The following is a 21,673-nucleotide window of genomic DNA, read 5'->3' as shown; positions in this document are numbered from 1 at the left end:
GTTATTTAGTGTGTTTGATTTTTTTGCCGACGTTCTTTAGAATTAAAAGATAATATAACAAAATAATTAAATTAATTTGAATGTGATGAATCTATAAATTCAGAGGTTATTGTTTATATTTGTATTAAACCATGCTTTTGGAGTTAAATATTGGGGACCACCTAAAAAGTAAAGGTTTGTTCCCTTGTATGGCTTTATCTATCTTTTTTGGGTCCATAAAATAAAATAATACAAGATATCATCAACGTTCAAGTTTCAACTCATTAAAGATTCAACAATTATGATGAGATGAACTTATAAAGTTCCTAGGAAAATTATTCTATTATGAAAACAAAGGTGAGAAAAAGAAGAAAAAGTTGGTAATGAGTCAAAGCAAGTGGAGTTTCCACTCCCAACTTTTATATCATATCACTTCTTATTTTAATTAGATGTGTGATCTCTTTGATTAATTTGTAGTTTTATGTAACCTCTTAATTAATAAACTTAATAATTTGATCTCTCAAAAACATCTTCAACATATCAATAGAAATCAATTTATATTGCACCTAAATCAATATTGAAGTATATAACGATATTTTTCTACATCTAATGAGATTTACAAAAACATAAATTATCTCATAAATATCATCCGTCATCACCTTTTTCTTATTTTTAGAGGATCCTCAATAATACATGATTTATAAGATTTCTCCTTCTCGTTCTAGAACGGTCCCTACAGTTGAGATTTTCATAGAACATTATCACCAACCTTAGCTGCTTCGTCCTGGTCTTTGTCTTAACATTAAACTCGTTATACATGTAAGACAATGCAATAGCTCCCCGGACATAATCATCGACCATAGCTAAATCTCTGAAATGTTTTAAATTATACTGAGTGGAAGTAGACAACACTCTTGTATGTGAAAATGATTGAGCCCGCCAAAAACAGAAGATACACTCAAATAGTAAACTATTAGTGCATGTGTCTTTCCATATCATCGTCCTCCTTATCAGTGACACTCAAAGTTATAAGATATCTCTCAAGCTCCTATTTGAGGAAGTTGAATTGGCAAGACCTTCCCAATATTTTCAACTTATTTTAGGGCCTTCGTCCAATTTAATCCAAGCAAGTCAACGATCATGTCCATTCATGCATCTTTGATAACAACCATTAATCAAGGAGGTGTACTTGAATGGACATATGGAGAGAACATGTCATCAAGTATCATTATCATCTCTTCAACTAGAAGGTGGAAGATGTTAGCATCCTCATGTCACTTATGTGAAAATGTTGTAAGCAAGTCATAATCAACTATATTGAAACATGTGCCGGAGAGATCGTCTAATCCATTTTCTCAAATGACATAAGTAGTCATCACGAAGCAAAGAAAAAAAATTAAAAACTATATAAAACAAGAATAAAAAAATATTATAATAAACTGTAAATTTCGTACAATCATAACTAAATAACTAAAAATACTCATACATTCAATTATGATAAATTATAATAAATTCTAAATTTCGTACAATCATAATTAAATAACTCAAAAAACTCATACATTCAATCAAATAATTGGACACACACTTATGTAATAATAACCTCTTTGGAAATAGGTAGATTTACATGTTCCACTCAAAATTTTGATTCCTCTTAATCTTGAACTATTTAATCATGAGCCCTAGAGTTGCTCATTATATCATGTAGAACATCTTGTGGAATCATGTAAAATAAGTGTGCTAGCTCTTTTTAACTTCTGCTGGTTTCTTTCCTAACAAAAGAAAAGCTCCAAAAAAGCAACGGATACATATAAAATAAAAGGAGACATGCAAAAAAGTTAAAATAATATAATAAAGCCAAAACATAGCTGTCCAAGAAAGTGAAAGCTGAAGTCACATTATTCTTAGTTCAAAGCCATCTCTAATAAACATCACCTCAAATTTATAAAAAAAAATTATTAAAATATGATTTCATTCTCTTCAAATATACAATCTTTTACTTTTAATCATTGTCATTTCTTTTTCTTTTTAATTCCAATTAATATTAAAATAATTATTTCTGTCCATTAGCTTTTTATGTAATTTTATGTACAATTTATTCATATTATTTGACATTTATAATATTTATTTTTAAAATAAAATAAAATATTTTACATATTACAAAAAAAAAATTTAATATAACTAAATTTTATTATAATTAAAATAAAACAACAAAGATAAAAAAAACCAAAAAAAAAAAACAAATATACTAAATTATCTTGAGGTCTTGAGTTCGGACTCAATCCTGAACACACAATATTATTAAAAAAAATTATTATTGTGATCTTCTCCGACTCAAGATATTAGTCTATGCAGCTATACGTTGAAGATAATTTATTTTTCTGTTTTTATCGGATAAAAAAGCAAACCAACAAAAACAAAACATGTTAATGTTTTTCAATAAAATCTATTGGACTTCACATGATGACATGTTCAAGAACTAATAATGAAAGAATAAAGGGCAGTCACTCATCTTCTCTTTCAAGAATCTTTCTTTTTCTTTTCCTTATCAAGTTACTATGGCTTCCCTTTAAGACCTTTCAAAGAAAAAGTGAATCAAAATGGTTTCTACATTCATTCATTTAATACTAAGCGACAACAATCAAGTGTCCTTCTGTCTGAATTTTGGTCCTTTCATTGGTGTTTTCATTTTCAATCTCTATCACCAATTTGCCTTCATGTGTTCAAAGAAAAAAACAATCACACATAACAAAAATTTGTTGCTAATGATTTTCTAAATGTTTTGTGGCAACAAAAAATTAGATTTTGATCAATTGGGTTGATTTTGCAAGTGGCTACAATACAAGTTCTTAAGGTATTTGAACTTCCATTGTTTTTTTCTTAAGTGCTTCAATACTTTCTATGATTTTCTCATAAAATATTTAGCTTCATGCACACTATCAATTATGGTTCAAAATTACAGTTGCGGTTGCAGTTACAGATGCATTTTTTTCTGCAAATTTTGATATTGCAGATAAATGCAGCTAATGTGACCGCAACTATAGTTGCAATGTCGTTGCAGAGACCTCTCAAATCTTTACATTTCGATCGAAATTTAGAACTATATTCTTGCTAAATTTCTTATGGATGGTTAAATTTTCACTCCTTGAAATTTTCAGGGCTTATGGAGAAGAACCAAGCTTCATTGATCTAAATTTCTCTCATCTATTGCATGCTTTAACTCACCAATGGAAAATAAGCTCTACTCAAAAGTGCTTCTAGTTTTAGTTACAATTTTTCTTTCAACTTCTTACACAAACCAGCTTCATCTTCAATCCTCACATACTCACACTCTTCTAAGACTCAAACGCCTCTTAAACTTCCCTTCGATTTTAAGCTCATGGAATTCAAACACAGATTTTTGCAACACAGATTCAAAAGCTTCTCTAACTGTTGTATGCTATGAAGAAACCATAACTCAGCTTCACATAGTTGGTGAAACATCAACAAAACTTCCAAAAAACTTCTCAATAGATTCATTTTTCGCGACACTTTCGCGAATCCCGTCTCTAAAAGTCCTCACACTAGTTTCCTTAGGGTTACGGGGTCCGCTTCCCGGAAAAATCGCGAGTTTATCATCGTTGGAGATTGTTAACATGAGTTCAAATTTTCTACATGGAACTATCCCTCAAGAGCTTCCATTGCTTTCGAGTCTTCAAGCGCTCGTTCTCGATAACAACATGTTCGATGGACATTTACCCGATTGGTTGGACTCGTTTCCGTTGTTAACTGTTTTGAATTTGAAACGAAACTTATTCAACGGTTCGCTTCCTGATTCGTTGAGTAGCTTGACGAATATGCGAGTTCTTTCGCTTTCTGGTAACCGTTTCAACGGATCCGTACCGGATTTGAGCCGGTTGGTTAATCTTCAAGTGTTGGAATTGGATGATAATGGATTTGGACCTAACTTTCCAAGAATCTGTAACAAATTGGTTACTTGCGTTCTAAGAAACAACAAGTTTAGGTCTAGTTTACCTGATAACATGAGTTCGTATTATCAACTCGAGAGATTCGACATCTCGGATAACGCGTTCGTTGGACCGATGCAATTGGAATTGTTTTCGCTTCCTTCGATTACTTATCTCAACATTTCGAGAAACAAATTATCAGGAATGCTTTTTGAGAATCTGTCATGTAATTCGGTTCTAGAAGAAGTTGATCTGTCTTCGAATCTTTTGAGTGGAAAATTACCGAAATGTTTAGTATCGAATTCCGATAATAGGAGTTTCTTGTATGGTGGAAATTGTTTGGAGGAAACAAACCGAAATCAAAATCAACATGAACAATCTTTCTGTCACACTGAAGCTATAGCTGTTGGAATAGTTCCTAATGAGAGAAAGAAGCATAAAGGAGTTTCTAAAAAAGTTCTTTCTTTTGCGATTGTTGGTGGAATTTTCGGAGGATTCGCACTTGTTGCATTGATTTTTAGTATTATAAGACGGAAAAAAGGTAAAAGCATGATGATGATGAAGAATTCTCAAACAAAATTGATATCAGAAAATGCAGCTTCTGGATACACTTCTAAGTTAATCACTGATGCAGGTAAGTAATTCTCTCACCCTATGATTTATTTGTTTTGATAATATTGTTTGCGCGTAGGATTGTTCATGGTTCCGTTCAGAAAGAAAACCGAACTGAATAGAACAGTTACATCAGTTCGGTAAATTTGAACTGAAATGTCAATGACACATCCCACCGTAACAGAACCGGACTATAGTTCATTACATGTTCTAGGATTTCGTAGATGACAGATGTTTGATTGCATGTTGAGTTCAGATACGTCTTTGAGGGTGTGCAAGCTGGTCTACCTACAGCAGAGAGTCTCAAAATTTTCACAGTTAAATTAGGACTAAATATGGCCTCATAATAGATTTATCACGGTTAAATCATAACTAAATAGGGTTTTAGTTATTTTGTCACAGATGAATCGTAACTAACCTATACAGGACCTTCAAAAACTTAAAACGGCTCTGGCTCTGGTTGAGTTATGAGAATATTAATATTGATGAATCTTAATTTTTTGTATTCTTTCTTGTTAAAGATAGATGATAATAATGTGTTTATCTTCTACTTAAGGGTATGTATCCAAAACAATGAACTTTGGAAGTGTTGGCCTACCACCTTATAGAGCTTTTTCCCTAGAAGAGATTATGGCAGCTACTAACAACTTTGACACCACTTCTTTCATGGGAGGTGAAGGCTCTCAAGGACAGGTAAGCAACTTATTTTAGGCTCGACTTAACTCAACCCAACAGAACCGACTTATAATTGTATATTTTCTTTGATGGTTTAGATGAATAGAGGCCAACTGAAAGAAGGTTCACTAGTTGCTATTAGAAGTGTGAGATTGACCAAAAGCTACAAGACTAAAGATTTCATGCAGCACATAGAAATGATATCGAAATTCCGGCATCATCATTTAGTTAGTGTTCTCGGACATTGCTTCGAATATTACCTAGATGATGCAAATGTCAGACGGATATTTATCGTCTTTGAGTATGTACCAAATGGATCACTCAAGAGCTGGATCTCAGGTAACTCGTCAATTTCAACTGCAAATAGGTTTTAGCGTAACTGCAACCACGATTTAAAACCATGATTGTGATTTTGTGTCTAAATCTTCTATATGAACATGTAATGTGGCAGATAGGCATTATAGAAAGTCGCTTACATGGACTCAACGCATCGCGGCTGCAACTGGAGTAGCGAAAGGGATTCAGTTTTTGCATACAGAGATTGTTCCTGGCGTATACTCGAACAATCTCAAAATCGCAGATGTTTTATTGGATCAGAACTTTGTTGCGAAAATCAGTAGTTATAATATGCCTTTGTTATCGAAAAGTCCTAGCTTTAACAAAAGGTTTGTGATCGAATTCAAACCTAGTTTTGAGCAAAATGTACTCAACTTTTTATAGTAGTGATGTTGTTTTTGCAGTGTGAAAAGTGAAGACAAGTCTGATATATATGACTTTGGTGTGATACTAATGGAACTCATTCTAGGAAGGACTATAAAGTCTAGGAATGTCGAAACTTTGAAGGATTTGGTAATAATAATATAGAGTTTTTTTTTATACAATATTTTCGAAATGATTGATTTGCAAGTTTATGAAATTGTTTTTGTGTTTGTGATCATATGATGATGCAGTTGCAAGCAAGTATAATATCAGATGATGAAGCTAGAAGAAGCATTATAGATTCGTCGATTCGTGACGCGTGTTTGGATCAATCGTTGAAGACAATGATGGAGATTTGTGTGAGGTGTTTGGTTAAAGAGATGGAAGATAGGCCTTCTATAGAAGATGTTTTGTGGAATTTGCAATTTGCTTCTCAAGTTCAAGATGCATGGAGAGGTGACTCTCTTAGTAGTGATAGCTCTCCGCTTTCGCCTTTACCGGCTCGACGAATGAACTTCCATTAGCATCAGTCTTGTGGTTTGAATTTTGTTATTTATACACTTGATAGTTTGAGAAGAAAATTACTTAGTTAATTCTAGTTGTGAAGATCTTGATTTGAATCAGAAAAATTGAAACTTTTAAGTAGAGAAAGAAGGTGTATTATATAGTTTTAAGCTAAAATTTAGAGATCAAGTTTTAAGCTAAAATTTAGAGATCAAGTCAAACTCGTAACTTAAGGTTTAAAGATAACTGATTCAAGTTTGTCATTAGCTTATGTTGGTTTTAAAACATTGAAAACAATATTTGTATAAAAATTCGCTTGAATTAGCCTCTTGAACAAGTCGAACTCGAAACTTTAGGGTTTAAAAATAACAAGTTCAAGTTTATTATTAGCTTGACCATGCATGGTTTAAGGATAACCAGATTGAGTTGGTTATTAGCTTAACCATGTAATCAGTCAAATAGGTAGACAACGGTCCAAACCTAAAAAATCGATGAATCAGGAGTTTATGCAAATCAAATGAGTTAATGCTTGTTTTTTTTCTTTCTTTTTTAAATGTTAAAACGACATCGTTTTATAATTATTTATGTTTAAAGAAAATAACAAAAACTTCAAAATAGGTAATAAATTTTATAAATTAAAATTTAAAAAGAAGTCATATCATATGATTCAACCCAATTTAATATCTATAAACTTTGTTATTAAAACTGAATTATCCGTTTGAATCATTCGATTTTATGCATCCGATTTTATGCAGTTCAACTAATGACTCTCAAGTTCAACTAGATCCTTTGGTCTTGTCGACTAGATTGTCGTACCGATTATTAACACATTGTTCGAGGCTCTCAATAGTTAAGTGTATTTTATATTTGTACAAAAGAAAGAAGAAGAAAAAAAGTAATCTTGTATGAGTGAGTGCATAGCCATGAAAACCACACACGTCTTTGGTTTTTCCATTCTACACGGTAAGAGAAGCAAAGACTACGCAGTTCTTGTGCTCTCCACAAAGACAACCTTTTCATACAAACCATCATTTTCTCATCCTAGTTAATATTTTATTCACACAATCTAACAAACACGCCAATAGCCTTACCCCTTGCTATTCACACACTCCTTCACCAACCTTAAACTCTTTCTTTTTTCCTCATAAATAAACATCATTCACATGATCAACGTTCACTCCCCTCACTAAACATCACATATATACATCCACCCAACAATGTTTTAAATTGCGGTCGCATTTGTATGTGACTTTCTATTACTATGGCGGAATCACATAGTGGTGATGGTGGTTCGGGAACTAGGCGTAGTAAAGGCGTCAATGCTGCAAAGCGAGCCATTGCAGGAGCGACGACGCATGATGTATCGGTTGTGGCGCCTTGTGGGGCGTGTAAGTTCTTGAGGAGGAAGTGTAGTGGTGGATGCATTTTCGCACCTTACTTTGGTACAGATCAAGGTGCAGCTAGGTTTGCGGCTGTGCACAAGGTTTTTGGTGCTAGCAATGTGTCGAAGCTTTTGGCCAATATTCCGACCGACCACCGCCAAGAAGCAGCCGCAACTATATCCTATGAGGCTCAGGCTAGGCTATCGGATCCGGTTTATGGTTGTGTGTCCACTATTCTTGCTTTGCAGCAACAGGTTTGAGTAGAATATTAATCTATCTCTGGTTTTGCAGCATCTATTCACTTTTAATAAACCATATAAGAAACTTAAGAAGCACAGACACCAGACACGACACTAACTGATATGTTGACACCGATAATAATTTGAAAAAATGAATAAATTAAACGTAATCACAAATGTCGGTATTGTGTCATTGTCTATCGATATGGACACTGACACGCATTTTTTCAGAGGTGTCGGTCCTACAGTGATAGAAACCCTACATAATTGGTAAGGCCTATATGAATTCTATTCCATAATACAAGAGTGGTAAAACAATTTTTTTCAGCTCAAAATGTTGGAATCACCTACTAATTTTCTCATTAAAAATTGGAATATCTTACTTTACACTTTAAACCGAATTTCACTTTCGATGAAACGAATCAAGAAATTTGCATGTGAAGATTAAATTAACCTTCTTTTAGTTCCTTTTCAACAAATTTTCAGCAAACAACAGAATAATGAAAAACTTACCTTATGGCCAATCCAGGTGGCAGCAATGCAAGCAGAGGTTTCTATGATGCAATCTCAACTGATGAATAGCAGATATGCATATGCAAGTACTCTTCAAACCACACACCAGCAGCAGCATCAAATACTACAGCAACCAAACTTCAATGTGTCCGTGCAACCGGCATACTCCAACAACTCATCTGCTTCAACCAACAACCTCGTGAACATGAACAACTTCAACCATGGTTTTGATCTCACAATGGAGACAGCACCTTCATCTCACAGCTTAGAGCCTTTTCAAAACTCAAGATTGTCACAGTATGAGGATGATGATTAAGAAAGAAGGCATGACTCAACAATATTACCTCACCGTCGTCACTGAGTATCCATTTTTTGTTTCTTTTGTTACATCCCCTATCCCCGGAACATTATTCTAAAAAATCTGGCTTATACCAAATCCTAAATCATAGCTAGCATCAAGCTGTTAAATCAAATAGAATAAATCTTATATGAGCAAACATAAGATACTAAATTTCATCACTAATGAAGAATGCCTCAATTGGAATTATTGTCGGAAGATAATCATATATCATTCAACTAAAGCTCAACATAACGATATCAATAATTAAATAACACTTCCTCAACGGTTAAGAAGCAGACACTGAACATGACACTGACACAAACACTGATACTAATTGGAGAAAATTGAACACGACACTTCCATATTAAGTGTTGTTGATGCTACATAGTTGTTGCTACAATGTATGTTGTGAACTATTGTCAAATTCATGAAAACTACCTTTTCCTATTACACACAATCTCAACCCCCGAAACGAGGGCCCCTCCTCATCTCATTAAAAACAAAATAAAACTCGATACATGTTTCAACTTTCAAGTGTCTTCTGAAGGCAGTGTTCCAAGGCAAGAAGGGCTGTTGCAGTAACACGGCAACCCGTTGGACCTTTTCCTGATTTCTCCATAGCTAAAAGTAAGCTCTTCGTCTTTTTGAATATCTTTCAGAGCAAAGAAGCAAAGGCGGGGGAACAAAGCTCCTGAACTTCTAATAAGCTTTGTGCTTAAATTACCGCCATCGCATGAATGATTTACAAACCGTGCAACGTTTCCTATTCTTGTAGCGTCTATGTTCAATCTCAAACATGCATTTCCAGATGGAAGATGTTCCCTTACAACTAAAAGTGCAGATGAGAAACGACCACGCGATGACAATTCATCGTAGAATTGTTGTCTCCTTTGTGCTTCTTTGGTTGTCAATAGTTCACCTTTATACACAGAAAAGAAAACCCCAAATTAACTTTACAAAATATTAATGTGTTAAAATTAAAAACTAAACTAAAAGAATTGAGAAACTATCAGAGACAGTCACATTAACATTAGCAGGTAGATTTTACCATCTTAGGGGCATCATCATCAAAATAAATTGTCTTTCAATTCCCTATATTATTCAAAGCATCAAAAGTATCTTAGCTAATAATACTAATCTAAATTCAAATTGTTTTGCATTACTCTCCTTCATAAGAGACGTTCTCAGATTATCTACTTCCCAAACACAAGTCTACGATAAGTTTATATTTATAGACTTTAAATATTCCCAATCTAAATCAATTTTCTTCACCTTAGAACTAAACACACACTAAAACATCATAATCAACTTTATGATTCTGCAATCAATTCTAATTTCTATTATGGAGGAAAAAAACTCCAAAATCCATCTTCAGGTTCTCGAGGATAAATCAATTCTATGCACACAAAAAAAAAAACAATAAAACACATCAGAATCAACTTAATGATTCTAGAATCAATCCTAACTTCCATTATGGAGGCTTAGATTCAAAATGTCAGCTCCAGTTGATATCAATTTGGGAGAGAAAATCAATTCAACTTGAAAAGAAAAAAAACGTAAAACACATCAAAATCAACCAATTATAGCTTCTATCATGGAGGAAAAACTCCAAATTCCATCTTCAAATTAGAATCAATTCCAATGGAAAATCAAACTTGAAAACACAAAAACACATTGGAATCAACTCTACGATTCTAAAATCAATTCTAACTTCTATTATATAAACAAAAACTCTAAATCCCAGCTTCAGATTAGAATCAATTCCGATGAAAAATCCAATTCAACTCAAAAACACAAAACCACATCATAATCAAATCCATGATTCTAAAATCAACTCTAACTTCTACTATCGAAACAAACAAAAAAACTCCAAATTTCAGCTTCAAATTAGAATCAATTCCGTATAAAAAAATCACTTCTACTTGAAAACACTTAAACATACTATATCATAATCAACTTCACCATAATTCCATAACCAATCAAACAAGCACATAAAAATACCAAACTTCCAAAATCACCTGCATAATGAAACAAGAACTCTCCTTTACGAATAACCTGATCAGCAAACAAACCCCACCCTTTCTCTCCACCACACCTCACAATCTTAACCCTAACCGCAACCCCATTCCGACTCACCCTATTCCCACACCCCACCTCACAAAAACAACCCGGTCCACACTCCCGTCCAACATCATCACAAAACCCTAAACACCCACATTCTTCCCCACAAATCTCTCCGCAGTCACAACCCACCACATCAACAAAACTCACCAATCCATCATCATCGTTATCATTATCACCAATCGTTTTAGGGTTTGTTGAAGTTGCAGAATTGCCACCCCATGGTTGGTAACGAGGGATGTTGTTGGTGCTGGAGAGAAGAAGTGAAGGTGTGTAGAGAAAGTATGAGTAAGGGTGGTTTTGATTGTTGTTGTTGTTGAGGAATGGGATTGGGAAATTCTCGAAGTTTCTGGAAGCGTCGGAGATGCGATTTAGGGTTATGGATTGAGAGAGATTGTGGAGTGATTTGGAGGTTAGGGATAGAGTGGCGAGCTGTTGATGGGTTAGCCATGGGAGGATTAGGTCTGCGTTTTGAACTAGAAGTGATTCTGAGTTTTGATTATTCGCCTTCTTTGGAAGCTTCATTTCTGTTTGTTTTACATTCATAGTACGAAAGTTCAAAAAAAAATTAAATATAGTGTATCAGAGATTTATATAGGTTCGGTATAACCATTTGGCCTACTTCTGTCTTAAAGAGTTTCTTGAGAGTTCGACTAAACACACTTGATCTTTTTATAAGAATTTCTCACAAACCTTCAACAACAACAACAAAAAAATAGAGTTTTTACAATAGTTAAGCTTATGAACCAACATGCAGAAATTTATCATAGGCTTAACTTAAGAACCAGCATACAAGATTTAACACAAACTTTGGTAAGGCAAAGCTCAAGAACTTAAAACCAATATTTTGCAGAAATGAACCCCCCCCCCGGTTGCGTCCGAACCAACTTCCATATGAACTTTATTCACAGACAGGTCATCCAACAATAGGGAAAGCGAAGTCAATCCCATATTGGAAAACAACCTCAATTTGATAATCGAGATATCTTTACTCTTCGAGTTCCTCCACTAATTTTTCATTGAATTTTGCAATCGTCTTTCCCAATATAGAACAGGACATACGATAAACGCGACAAGATCTCAAAATGAGGAAGTCAAAGCCACGCCTGGCACACCCACTTCTAACTGGCTAGTCACTCTAGAACGTAGGCGATAAAATATCAAATACGTCGACCTCGAACTGAGTTTTCATCTGGGTAGTGAATGGTAACAGACAATTAGCAGGGACCGATCCCTAGATATGTCAAAGCAAAGCTCGACTTCCAACCCGACCAACATAAGCCTAGAATTGGGTCGACCATGCCAAAGCAATGATCAAACAAAAATCATTGGCAACACATAATGATGAAACAAAATCTTTCAAGGAGATAAATGATGAAACAAAATTTTTGGCGACGTTTAAAACCATTCAAGACGCATGATGATGAAATAAAATCATCCTTAAAGATAAATGATGAATCAAAATCGTATGTACAAAGGAAGGAAAAACAACATCAATCATAAAGCAAGCGAATATTCACAAAAGTGTTTACAATTACAAACATCTTGAGCCCGTTGAAAACACCAAGACGGCGAACGAAGGTATTGAAAGCTTAACTACTTTCCTCTTTTAACTCATTTGTCTGTTACATCTTTTCCTTACTTTTCATTTATTATAATTGGGCCTGATTAGCTTTATGTAATTGAGGCTCATTCTTATTCTATATAAGAAGGACCTCACATTATATTTGTAATTAACTTTTTCAATAATGCATTGCATTTTATTCTAGCTCATTCCTGTTCATGGCTCGTAATAGAAGGCAGCCCGGTAATTTAAAACCTTCACATTATTATGCAATAGTGAAGTCTTGAGGGGCAACTATCCTGAAACGACCAAAGACCCAAAACGAGGAAATTCAATCACATGAGAGTCTGACCTAAAAGACACCTCCACAAAGTAGCTAAGGATCGGGAATTACAGTGTTGGAGACTCCAACACTTAATCACCTACCGTCAGATTTGATTAGACGGTTCCCCACATCTCACGCCGAGGTATACGGGGCATTTCTAACTGTCTGTGATATATAAATCCACCACATATTGTTCATAAATATGATCTCACTCTTACTCGCATTATCACTTCTCCTCCACTATTTACTATCTTGAGCATTTAAGTGATAATCTTGACAAAATCATTCTCTTTGCATCTATCATTTCTAGTTCCACAATAGAACCAAATCAATCTTCACCAATTAAGGCCGCATACACATCTCACATACTCTTCAATTTTACGAATGAAATGGGGATGTTGTATTAAGAATAGCTTCAAATAACAACATCATGTTACTTGTAAAAAAATTATTTTAATTTTTTTTACAAATATTTTGGATTAAAAGATACACTCGATAACAAATATCATTATAAAATAACATAATGTAATAAGTTTTGGCAATATTTCAATCCACCTCTTGATACTCTTAGGCATCTAGTGCAATTTCATGTATATCCCCTACTTCTGGAGATATACATCAGGAAATACTTTTTTTTGTCAAAATTTAGTTTTTTTTTGGAGGTGCATCTACGGATGTAGTTTAAATTGAGAAAACTTCAAAATAATTCTACATTCCGTAGATGCACCTCTGGAACAACTAATTTTTAACCAAAAAAAATGCTTCCTGATGTGTATCTCCAAAAACAGTGGATATTTTTAGAAACGCGCATGGTGCTAAAAATTCCTAAGGGTTAGAATAAGAGATTCTCTAAGTTTTTAATTCCTCAATTATAATTACAATTCCACATACAAATATATATTAATAGTTTCAAATTGTTGATTGAAATATCAACAACTAAAATTTCGTATACTTATAAAATGCATTCACATGATCAATTTCTTCTTCTCTATGGAAAAAAAATGACTATATGACCTATCTGAACCATAAAATATTTTGCATTTTCTGTACAATGATTACATGTATACCACTAATGAAGTGGAAATATTTTCTTAGGCTTGTAAAATTAAGCAAGAAAGGTTGAAGGGATATAATTGACATCATCAACTTTGATTCTGAGAGAGCTGTGGTTTCGACCATAGAAAACATAAATAATAACTCCAAATGCTAGCCATACACAAACTCTCATCCAAGTAGCACCCCTTCAAAAATATACAAAAACATCAATTAGATGATTGAGTTATGCAATTTAAGAAAAATTAAAAAGAAAGTAATAAACTTTTGAAACTGAAAATGGATACTTACCCAAGACTAATAAGTAAATAGGAATTTATAAGAATGCAAATTATAGGTAGTAGTGGCACCAATGGACATGTGAAACCTGAAAACAAATTAATAAGAATTATTTTCATTTCAAAACTCATTTTATCAAAAATAATTGTAAACTATATATACCTCCAGATTTTCCAAACTTGTGTCTTGCATCATCTTGATCTATACATGTTAGGAAGACAAAGCCAGACAAAACAAGCGTACCACCAACTCCACATAATGTAAATCTAACTGAACTATTAATAACAAACATAAAATGTGTTAAAAAAACATTTAAAAATACTCCAATGACATGGAACAAGTGTATAAATTATTCAATGTTTATGTTGAGTATGGCTTTGGAAATTTCAAACCGGTCTTAAATCTAACTGTTTGTTGTGAGTAGATTATAGGGATGCGAGGCTCTCAAGAGTATTATTGTAAATTGAGTCTTAGTACAATATATATTGTTTGTAATAGTGTAATTCTAAATAGGATGATCATTTAGTTGTAGGATATCATGCTTAGCAGTAAATAGGATGATCATTTAGTTGTAGGATATGTTGATTCAGACTATGCTGGTGATACAAATGATAGTAGGTCTACAACGGAGCATGTCCTTACTTCAGCAAGAGGACCTATTTGTTGGAAATTATTGGTTCAATCTATAGTGGTCATGTCAACAACTAAAGAAGAGTACATGGCGGTAAGCGAAGCAGCCAAAAAAGTCTAATGGCTTACAGGATTGATGGTGAATTGGGTGTTGAGCAAGGTGGAGTTCAATTGCATTGTGATAATCAGAGTGTCATTTATTTTGCAAACAATCAGGTGTATCATGCTAGGACCAAGCTTATTGATATGAGGTTTAACAAGAACAGAGAGTTACTTGCATCTCGACAAATATTACTTGAAAATGTTCATACTTTAGAAAATACTATTGATATGTTGACCAAACAAGTCATCAGTGACAAGTTCATGCATTGTTTGGACTCATTATATGTTTCTTAGTGTTTCTTAGTGTTAAGCGGGAGGTGTACCTTTCTAATTTTCAGGATGTGATCGTCTTGTAAGAAATTTTCATAGGGGTTTGATACTAGACAAGGTGGAGATTGTTGAGTATGACTCATATTATGTGGAAACTCCAAACGGATCTTAGGCCCAACTGTTTGTTGTGGGTAGGTAATTAAGAATGCAGGGACTTCATGAGTATTATTCTAAACTGAGCCTCTGTATTATATATATTTGTGTTATATATATTGTTTGTAATACTCTAACCCTAATTATTAGATAGAAATCAAAGGAACTATAACTGCTCTATAGTCGTAGAGGTAGGCATTATTGGTCGAACTATGTTAACAAAAATTGATTGTATTCATTATCATTTATTTCCGCTTCTCTTTAATCTTCTATACCGGTTGTTATTTTAACAATTTATGCAACTTGAAAAATGAAATATCTGTCATTAAACCAACCTGAGAAAGTATGTAGAAGCAGCTGCAAATGTAAGGATAAATACACCTAAGCATATGAATGCTATTACATAGCCAACAATTCTTTTTCTATTGCCATTATGTACAACTGCATCCATAAACAAAATAGGAGTCAGGAGAAAATGGTATAATCAAATGTAACTAATCATGTTGATGTCTAACATTACCACATATCAGATATCAGACACACATTCAATTTGAAGTGTATAGGTCATGCAAGATAGAAAAACTAAATAGAAAACGAAAATCATAACTCACATGTGTCTATTGCATGATTTTTGGGAATAAGGAGATAATCAAGAGATACATCTTCTTTAACAACTAAGGGTTTCTTTTTTGCATCATTTTCAAATGTTTCCAAATGGCTCCAAACGTATTCCATTGACTCTACATCAATTGGTTCTTGTAGAGAAGGGGGCAATGAAACCTCAATTGGTGGGATATATCTTACAATCAACACCGATATTGCCGATACGGTGAATGCAAGAAGAGTACCTACACTAACCTGTAGAATACAAAGTAGGACTTGAATTCAGTTGACAAATCTAACACTATCAAGAAATTTTCCTTCAATATATATAACACACATACAAACAAATCCATTATATATTCGAAATAAAGAATCACATGGACACCATCTGCATCTCTCCGTTTTTCTTTATTATCAAAAGAGTTTGGATTTACTACAATGGTAGAATCACAAAACTATGTGGTCAAGAAATTTAATCCCACTAGATGAACATCAATTAACTCATCATCATTTGGAATTTGGATTTCTGACTCATAAACTATAACTATAGTGACTTCTTGTTACTTGTACTACAAGGAATCCGGGGCCGTTATCAGAGTCTCTTTGATCTAGTGACCAAGTTCAATATTTATCTCTTTTAAAAGATAAACTTAGAAAAAAATACCATTTGTCAACAAATTTAGTACAACAACCGTTCTAAAAATTGCAAATATAGATTTAGACTTACCATCCCGGCAAGTTGTGAGACGTCCATGAAAAATGCCAAGGCTGCAGAAGCAAGGCCAGTAACTACGGTACTCTTTACAGGAACATAGCTGTGCTCATTTATGTCAGAAAAAAATGGAGGCAGCAGTCCATCCCTTCCCATTGCCATCAAAATTCTTGGCTGAGGCAACATTCCACCAAGCAACGATGAACACAGTGCTGTAATAGCCCCAGCATTTATAATGTATCTGCAATCACAATCAAGAAAAATGAATTTGAAAACTATTGCATACTTGTTTGGCTGTTTGAAAAATCAGAATCGAGTTGCAAATTTATACAACTTACGCTGCCCATTGCATTCCGTTGTCCGCAAATGCAGATGATATAGGGGTGTTAGGATTGATATCATAGTAAGGTACTAAACCAACAACAACAATGGATACTATCATATAGAATCCACAACATAGAGACAAAGAAGCTGCAATTCCTAGTGGCAAATCTTTTTGAGGATTTTTCACCTGTTAGATCACAGTAAAAATATTATTCGAAAGTATCAAGTTACTCTCAATGTTTTAAAATAACGTTTCGCATCATCCGAATTTGACTTAAAAGGTAGGTTACATGAAACATGATATATCATCATAATGTATACCTCTTCAGCAGTGCTGGCAACTGCATCAAAACCAATGTAAGCAAAAAAAGCTGTTGCAGAACCAGCAATCACTCCATCTATCCCAAATGGAAAATACCTATTATTAAAAGTAAAATAAGAGACAAATATATATAAATGGAGTAAGGGAATAGTAGAAAAGAAAGATGTAAATTACCCTGTTGGAAGTTTATATCCAACCCATCCTGATTTGAATCCTAAATAACAGCCAACTACTATTACAAACATCAATGCACACATATTCACCATTGTGAATATACTTTGTATCACTGTACTCTGCATACAAGTAATTACATTCAAATTAAAAATGAAATAACAAAACCGTGACGGTACACTAGTCCAAAATGAACAATCATAAGCAGATTTAAGGAAGGCCTAAACATTAAAAAGCTTTACCTCTTTGATGCCAGTACAAAGGATCCAAGTAACAATGAATACCATAATTGCTGCAAGTGGATCTACAACAATATCAATCCCAGGAATATGTTGATAGGATAAAAATGCTGGCAAGTTGTCAACACCGCCAATAAGTGCAGCCTAGTCACATAAATGTCCAATTAGATCGAAGGTGTGTTTAGTGTCTAATATGTGTGAGTATTAACCACCGACACTACACACAAATACACGTGGTTACATTCAATCACTTTCATCTTCTTAAAATAATATATTGTTGTTTACGTAACGATAGTCTGAGTGTTGTATCCATTATTTGTGTCTATGCTTCGTGGATGTATATCAAATAAAAACTGAATAAAATAATTAAAATAAAATTATACCAAATTAGGAGTTATGCCGCGAGCAACAGCAGCTCCACCAATCCCATATTCCAGAATTAAGGACCAGCCAATCAACCAAGCAACCCTACAAGCATAGTACATAAAATATTTCAACTCTCAATTGATATATTATATAATAAGCTATATAGTCTACACAAGAATTTCAATCATTCAAAAAGCAAATTCAGCATAGCAAAGAGCTGAAAGAGCAGCTGATTCTGAATTCACACATTCTAGAGTTAGGTAGTGCAATCAAGATCTATTTAAAATATCATATTTAAATTTAGACCGTTCTATCTTTGATTGAATGGACACCGATATCACGACTTTGTGAAATCAAGAATGTAAAGATGGTGAATAATTATACCCTTCACCGAGACATATGTAAGCATAGTGATAAGCACTTCCGGCAGAAGGAAAGCGACTGGCCAACTCAGCATAGCAAAGAGCTGAAAGAGCAGCTGCAAATCCAGCAACCATAAATGAAAGTGGTAAAGCAGGTCCAGCATGTTCCCTTGCCACAGTTCCAACTAGAACATACACACCAGCACCAATTGTTGCACCTACCCCTAAATCATATCAAAATAGATTTAATTCATATACACCCTTATGAAAAGCTACATAATTTCAAGAGATATGAAAAAGAGAAAGATGAAATTGAATTACCAATTGCCATGAGATGAGGAATAGTTAACTCCTTAGCAAGTTGTACTCCATGAGAATTGTTGTTGTTGTCCTCAACATGAGAATTAACCTTCTTCCTCCTTGTTAAAAACCTCCATGAACATGATGAACCTTGTTTCCCCTCAAAACCATCAACCCCCATTAAAAAAAACTCCACTTTTTATCTTTCTTACTGAACAAGTAATCTATCAAACAAGTTATGTGCAAGATGGTTTCAGATTTCAGAATAATAGAGGAAAAACAGAACAATGATGCAAATTGGAGTGAAAAAGAAGGAAAATTATTTATTTTCAAAAGTGTTTATCACTATTTTGTGAATGTGAAGTTGTAAGAGAAATGAAACAAAGAAAAATTGCTCTCTTATTATCAATGTGAAGCTCTAAAATTGTATGTACTTGTATTTATAGGGGCATTATGTACTTGAGACAAAAGTTAATTCTTTGTGTGTTTTTCTTTAAGTTGGTCTTTTACTTGGTTGGTTCGCAATTCGTTTTGGTACGTGGTACGAATTCGGATACGCGGTACGCAACTCTCAAAAAATTCAGTACGTAGGGAGAGGTATACATAATCGGTACGCTATCAATATTTTTATCTAAACTAATCAACTCCGATAAAATGCATCTTTATAAGATGTAATAAAAGTAAGAATATTCTGTTAGAGTAGATTTACGCATAAACTTTTAAAAAATTATGTCCCACATAAAACAATTTAGAAGAAGATTGCTATAAAAAAAAAAAAAAAAAGAGTACGCATGTGCTAGTTATTTATTCAAAGATGGGTTTGAGGACTAAAATACTAAGTCAATAGCCTTCTCTCACGTAAATATCTTTAGATAGCTCATTTGTTATGGATAAGTGGCTCCCAATTTATTAGGTGACTTATCATTCTAGCTTGCATGTAGTACATTACTCCCTCCATAGACTCTTTTTACATACTACCATTTTAAAGTTATAATATTTCTGTTGTCTATAATACTTTTCATTTTTTAATCATTTCAATATACTTTTTCTCTCTCATAATAATTAGTTATGGACAATTTTGACAAAACTATAACAATTACTACATTGAAATTTGAAAGTGACAATTAAATTGAAACAAATTTTTTTCACAAAAGTGATACTTATAAAGGAACGGAGGGAGTATTATATTGAGTGTCATTTGAATACGTGTCTTCTAGTCACGTCCTTAGTATTTGGTTCGTGGCTTTAGAAGAATTCTATGTGAATTTTTACGAACCAAATTCATGAAAGTACCGCGAATTGGTACGTACGAATTGGTACGCAGTTCGCAGCCATTTTGGCGAATTATGTGACTGTGTTTCAAAGTCTCGACGTGTCTATTATACACCAAATTACCTAATCGAAGTAGTATTTTAATTTTGCCAAAAATATGGTCCTGATTTCAATTTTCGCAATAATCTTTGCCTGCGTGTTTTTTTGTCTTTCCTTACAATAGAAACAATATTGTTTCAGATTTTAATCTTCGGATTAATCTCTTGAAAATGTTTTACACACTTAAACAATAAGTTAGAAGAATTTTGACATTTTTTAATAAATCTTATATTATAAGTCATTTGTAAATCAATCTGACAATAAACCATACACATTTGTAGGGGTGGCAAAACGGGCTCAGTCCGCCGGGCATACCTGTTTCGCCCAAACTTATGTTTCGGGGAGGGCCAAGGTTTTAAACTTGCACACTTTAATGTGTCTGCTCCGCCCCTTTATTTTATTTTTTTGCGGCCATTTGCGGACGCGAGCATTAACATAATTTTTTGCATTTTTAGGCTTTAGAAGTACAGTGCTCGCGGGCCCGTCGAACTCTGCCCCCATTTATTTTCAAGGCGGACCAAAATTTTAGGCTCGCACCCTCAATTATGCTCGCCTCGTTTTTTTGTGGGCTTTTGCGGAGCTGATCTAAACTGGGCAGGAATGTCCATTTGCCACCCTTATCCGAATGTGTATATCTTAAGTCTATGTTCCTTCTCTGTCGTTTCTACCGTAACATATGTCATGCCTCAGCTGAGATGGCCTGTAGAGTGGCTATCTGAGGAGTGCCTTCCTTAAACTCGCCCATAGTTATGGTCTCTCTTCCAGGAGCCACAATATGGTGACATATCAGTAACACATCAACGACATGATCCACCCTTGCTTGCTCCTCCTCTAAGATCTTATGATGAACTGTCCTAGGAAGGTCTACTTTTGCATCTGGTGTAATGTACAGATGTAACACTCTGTAACCCATTGTATGTATCCATATAGCGCACTCCATAGGCGAGGAGCTGGCACACGGCGTACATCCCCTGGACCATATGATCGTAGTATTATGTAAAAATCTCATCAACATTTGTAAAAGACTATGGTAGCAACGGGTTATCTAGTAATACCCTACATATACTCAAACAGCCGTATGACTCACTTAGGTAACTGCGGGTACGCAATACACAACTCTCAAAAAATTTGATACGTAAGGGATATACATAATCGGTACGCTATCAATATTTTTATCTAAACTAATCAACTACAATACATAAAATGCATCTTTATAGATGTACTAAAAAGTAAGAGTATTCTGTTAGAGTAGATTTAAGCATAAACTTAAAAAAAAATGATGCCCCACATCGGAAATGACTAAAACAATTTAGAAGAAGATTTGCTGTAAAAAAGGGAGTACGCCTGCGCTAGTTATTCAAAGATGGGTTTGAGGACTAAAATGCTAAGTCAATAGCCTTCTCTCACATAAATATCTTCATATAGCTCATTTGTTATGGATAAGTGGCTCCCAATTTGTTAGGTGACTTTTCATTTTAGCTTTCATGTAGTAGTACATTACTCCCTTTTTTTTCTTTTT

General features: G+C 34.0%; 4 protein-coding genes across 4 annotated transcripts; 2 read left to right on the top strand and 2 right to left on the bottom strand.

Annotated features, from left to right (window-relative positions):
- Positions 1 to 2,457: 2,457 nt before the first annotated feature.
- LOC131594505 (probable inactive leucine-rich repeat receptor-like protein kinase At3g03770) lies at positions 2,458 to 6,616 on the top strand. The gene is made up of 7 exons (XM_058866656.1): positions 2,458 to 2,830; positions 3,135 to 4,557; positions 5,092 to 5,228; positions 5,309 to 5,549; positions 5,662 to 5,875; positions 5,951 to 6,059; positions 6,161 to 6,616. The coding sequence occupies exons 2-7, from the start codon at positions 3,204 to 3,206 to the stop codon at positions 6,431 to 6,433; spliced, it is 2,328 nt and encodes a 775-aa protein (XP_058722639.1). The 5' UTR covers positions 2,458 to 2,830; positions 3,135 to 3,203; the 3' UTR covers positions 6,434 to 6,616.
- A 615-nt stretch (positions 6,617 to 7,231) lies between these two features.
- Positions 7,232 to 9,044, top strand: LOC131594504 (LOB domain-containing protein 20). Its single transcript, XM_058866655.1, has 2 exons — positions 7,232 to 8,049; positions 8,564 to 9,044. Exons 1-2 carry the CDS (start codon positions 7,675 to 7,677, stop codon positions 8,861 to 8,863), a joined length of 675 nt encoding a protein of 224 aa, XP_058722638.1. The 5' UTR covers positions 7,232 to 7,674; the 3' UTR covers positions 8,864 to 9,044.
- Positions 9,045 to 9,212: 168 nt separating this feature from the next.
- Positions 9,213 to 11,580, bottom strand: LOC131594503 (histone-lysine N-methyltransferase SUVR3). Its single transcript, XM_058866654.1, has 2 exons — positions 10,906 to 11,580; positions 9,213 to 9,806 (listed from the first exon to the last, which is right to left on the bottom strand). The coding sequence occupies exons 1-2, from the start codon at positions 11,552 to 11,554 to the stop codon at positions 9,418 to 9,420; spliced, it is 1,038 nt and encodes a 345-aa protein (XP_058722637.1). The 5' UTR covers positions 11,555 to 11,580; the 3' UTR covers positions 9,213 to 9,417.
- A 2,274-nt stretch (positions 11,581 to 13,854) lies between these two features.
- Positions 13,855 to 19,097, bottom strand: LOC131598827 (cationic amino acid transporter 2, vacuolar-like). The gene is made up of 13 exons (XM_058871391.1): positions 18,805 to 19,097; positions 18,506 to 18,707; positions 18,139 to 18,223; positions 17,759 to 17,899; positions 17,520 to 17,638; positions 17,345 to 17,441; positions 17,038 to 17,210; positions 16,715 to 16,940; positions 15,996 to 16,242; positions 15,720 to 15,825; positions 14,392 to 14,504; positions 14,242 to 14,317; positions 13,855 to 14,138 (listed from the first exon to the last, which is right to left on the bottom strand). The coding sequence occupies exons 1-13, from the start codon at positions 18,962 to 18,964 to the stop codon at positions 14,003 to 14,005; spliced, it is 1,881 nt and encodes a 626-aa protein (XP_058727374.1). The 5' UTR covers positions 18,965 to 19,097; the 3' UTR covers positions 13,855 to 14,002.
- Positions 19,098 to 21,673: the final 2,576 nt, after the last annotated feature.

This window comes from Vicia villosa, linkage group LG4, assembly GCF_029867415.1.
Source record: "Vicia villosa cultivar HV-30 ecotype Madison, WI linkage group LG4, Vvil1.0, whole genome shotgun sequence".
In the NCBI taxonomy this organism is placed as follows: Eukaryota; Viridiplantae; Streptophyta; class Magnoliopsida; order Fabales; family Fabaceae; genus Vicia; species Vicia villosa.
Note: the sequence above shows the minus strand (reverse complement) of the source record. Positions and strands in the feature narration are given on the sequence as shown.

Excerpts from the sequence above, each read along its gene's own strand:
- LOC131594505 (XM_058866656.1), top strand. The coding sequence starts at position 3,204 with ATGGAAAATAAGCTCTACTCAAAAGTGCTTCTAGTTTTAGTTACAATT. Across the intron at positions 4,558-5,091 it reads TAAGTTAATCACTGATGCAG|GGTATGTATCCAAAACAATG; the intron begins GTAAGTAATTCT and ends CTTCTACTTAAG. Across the intron at positions 5,550-5,661 it reads ACTCAAGAGCTGGATCTCAG|ATAGGCATTATAGAAAGTCG; the intron begins GTAACTCGTCAA and ends GTAATGTGGCAG.
- LOC131594504 (XM_058866655.1), top strand. The coding sequence starts at position 7,675 with ATGGCGGAATCACATAGTGGTGATGGTGGTTCGGGAACTAGGCGTAGT. Across the intron at positions 8,050-8,563 it reads TTCTTGCTTTGCAGCAACAG|GTGGCAGCAATGCAAGCAGA; the intron begins GTTTGAGTAGAA and ends TGGCCAATCCAG.
- LOC131594503 (XM_058866654.1), bottom strand. The coding sequence starts at position 11,554 with ATGAATGTAAAACAAACAGAAATGAAGCTTCCAAAGAAGGCGAATAAT. Across the intron at positions 9,807-10,905 it reads GTTCTTGTTTCATTATGCAG|GTGAACTATTGACAACCAAA; the intron begins GTGATTTTGGAA and ends CTGTGTATAAAG.
- LOC131598827 (XM_058871391.1), bottom strand. The coding sequence starts at position 18,964 with ATGGGGGTTGATGGTTTTGAGGGGAAACAAGGTTCATCATGTTCATGG. Across the intron at positions 15,826-15,995 it reads AAATCATGCAATAGACACAT|TTGTACATAATGGCAATAGA; the intron begins GTGAGTTATGAT and ends TTATGGATGCAG. Across the intron at positions 14,505-15,719 it reads GCTTCTACATACTTTCTCAG|TTCAGTTAGATTTACATTAT; the intron begins GTTGGTTTAATG and ends TGTTATTAATAG.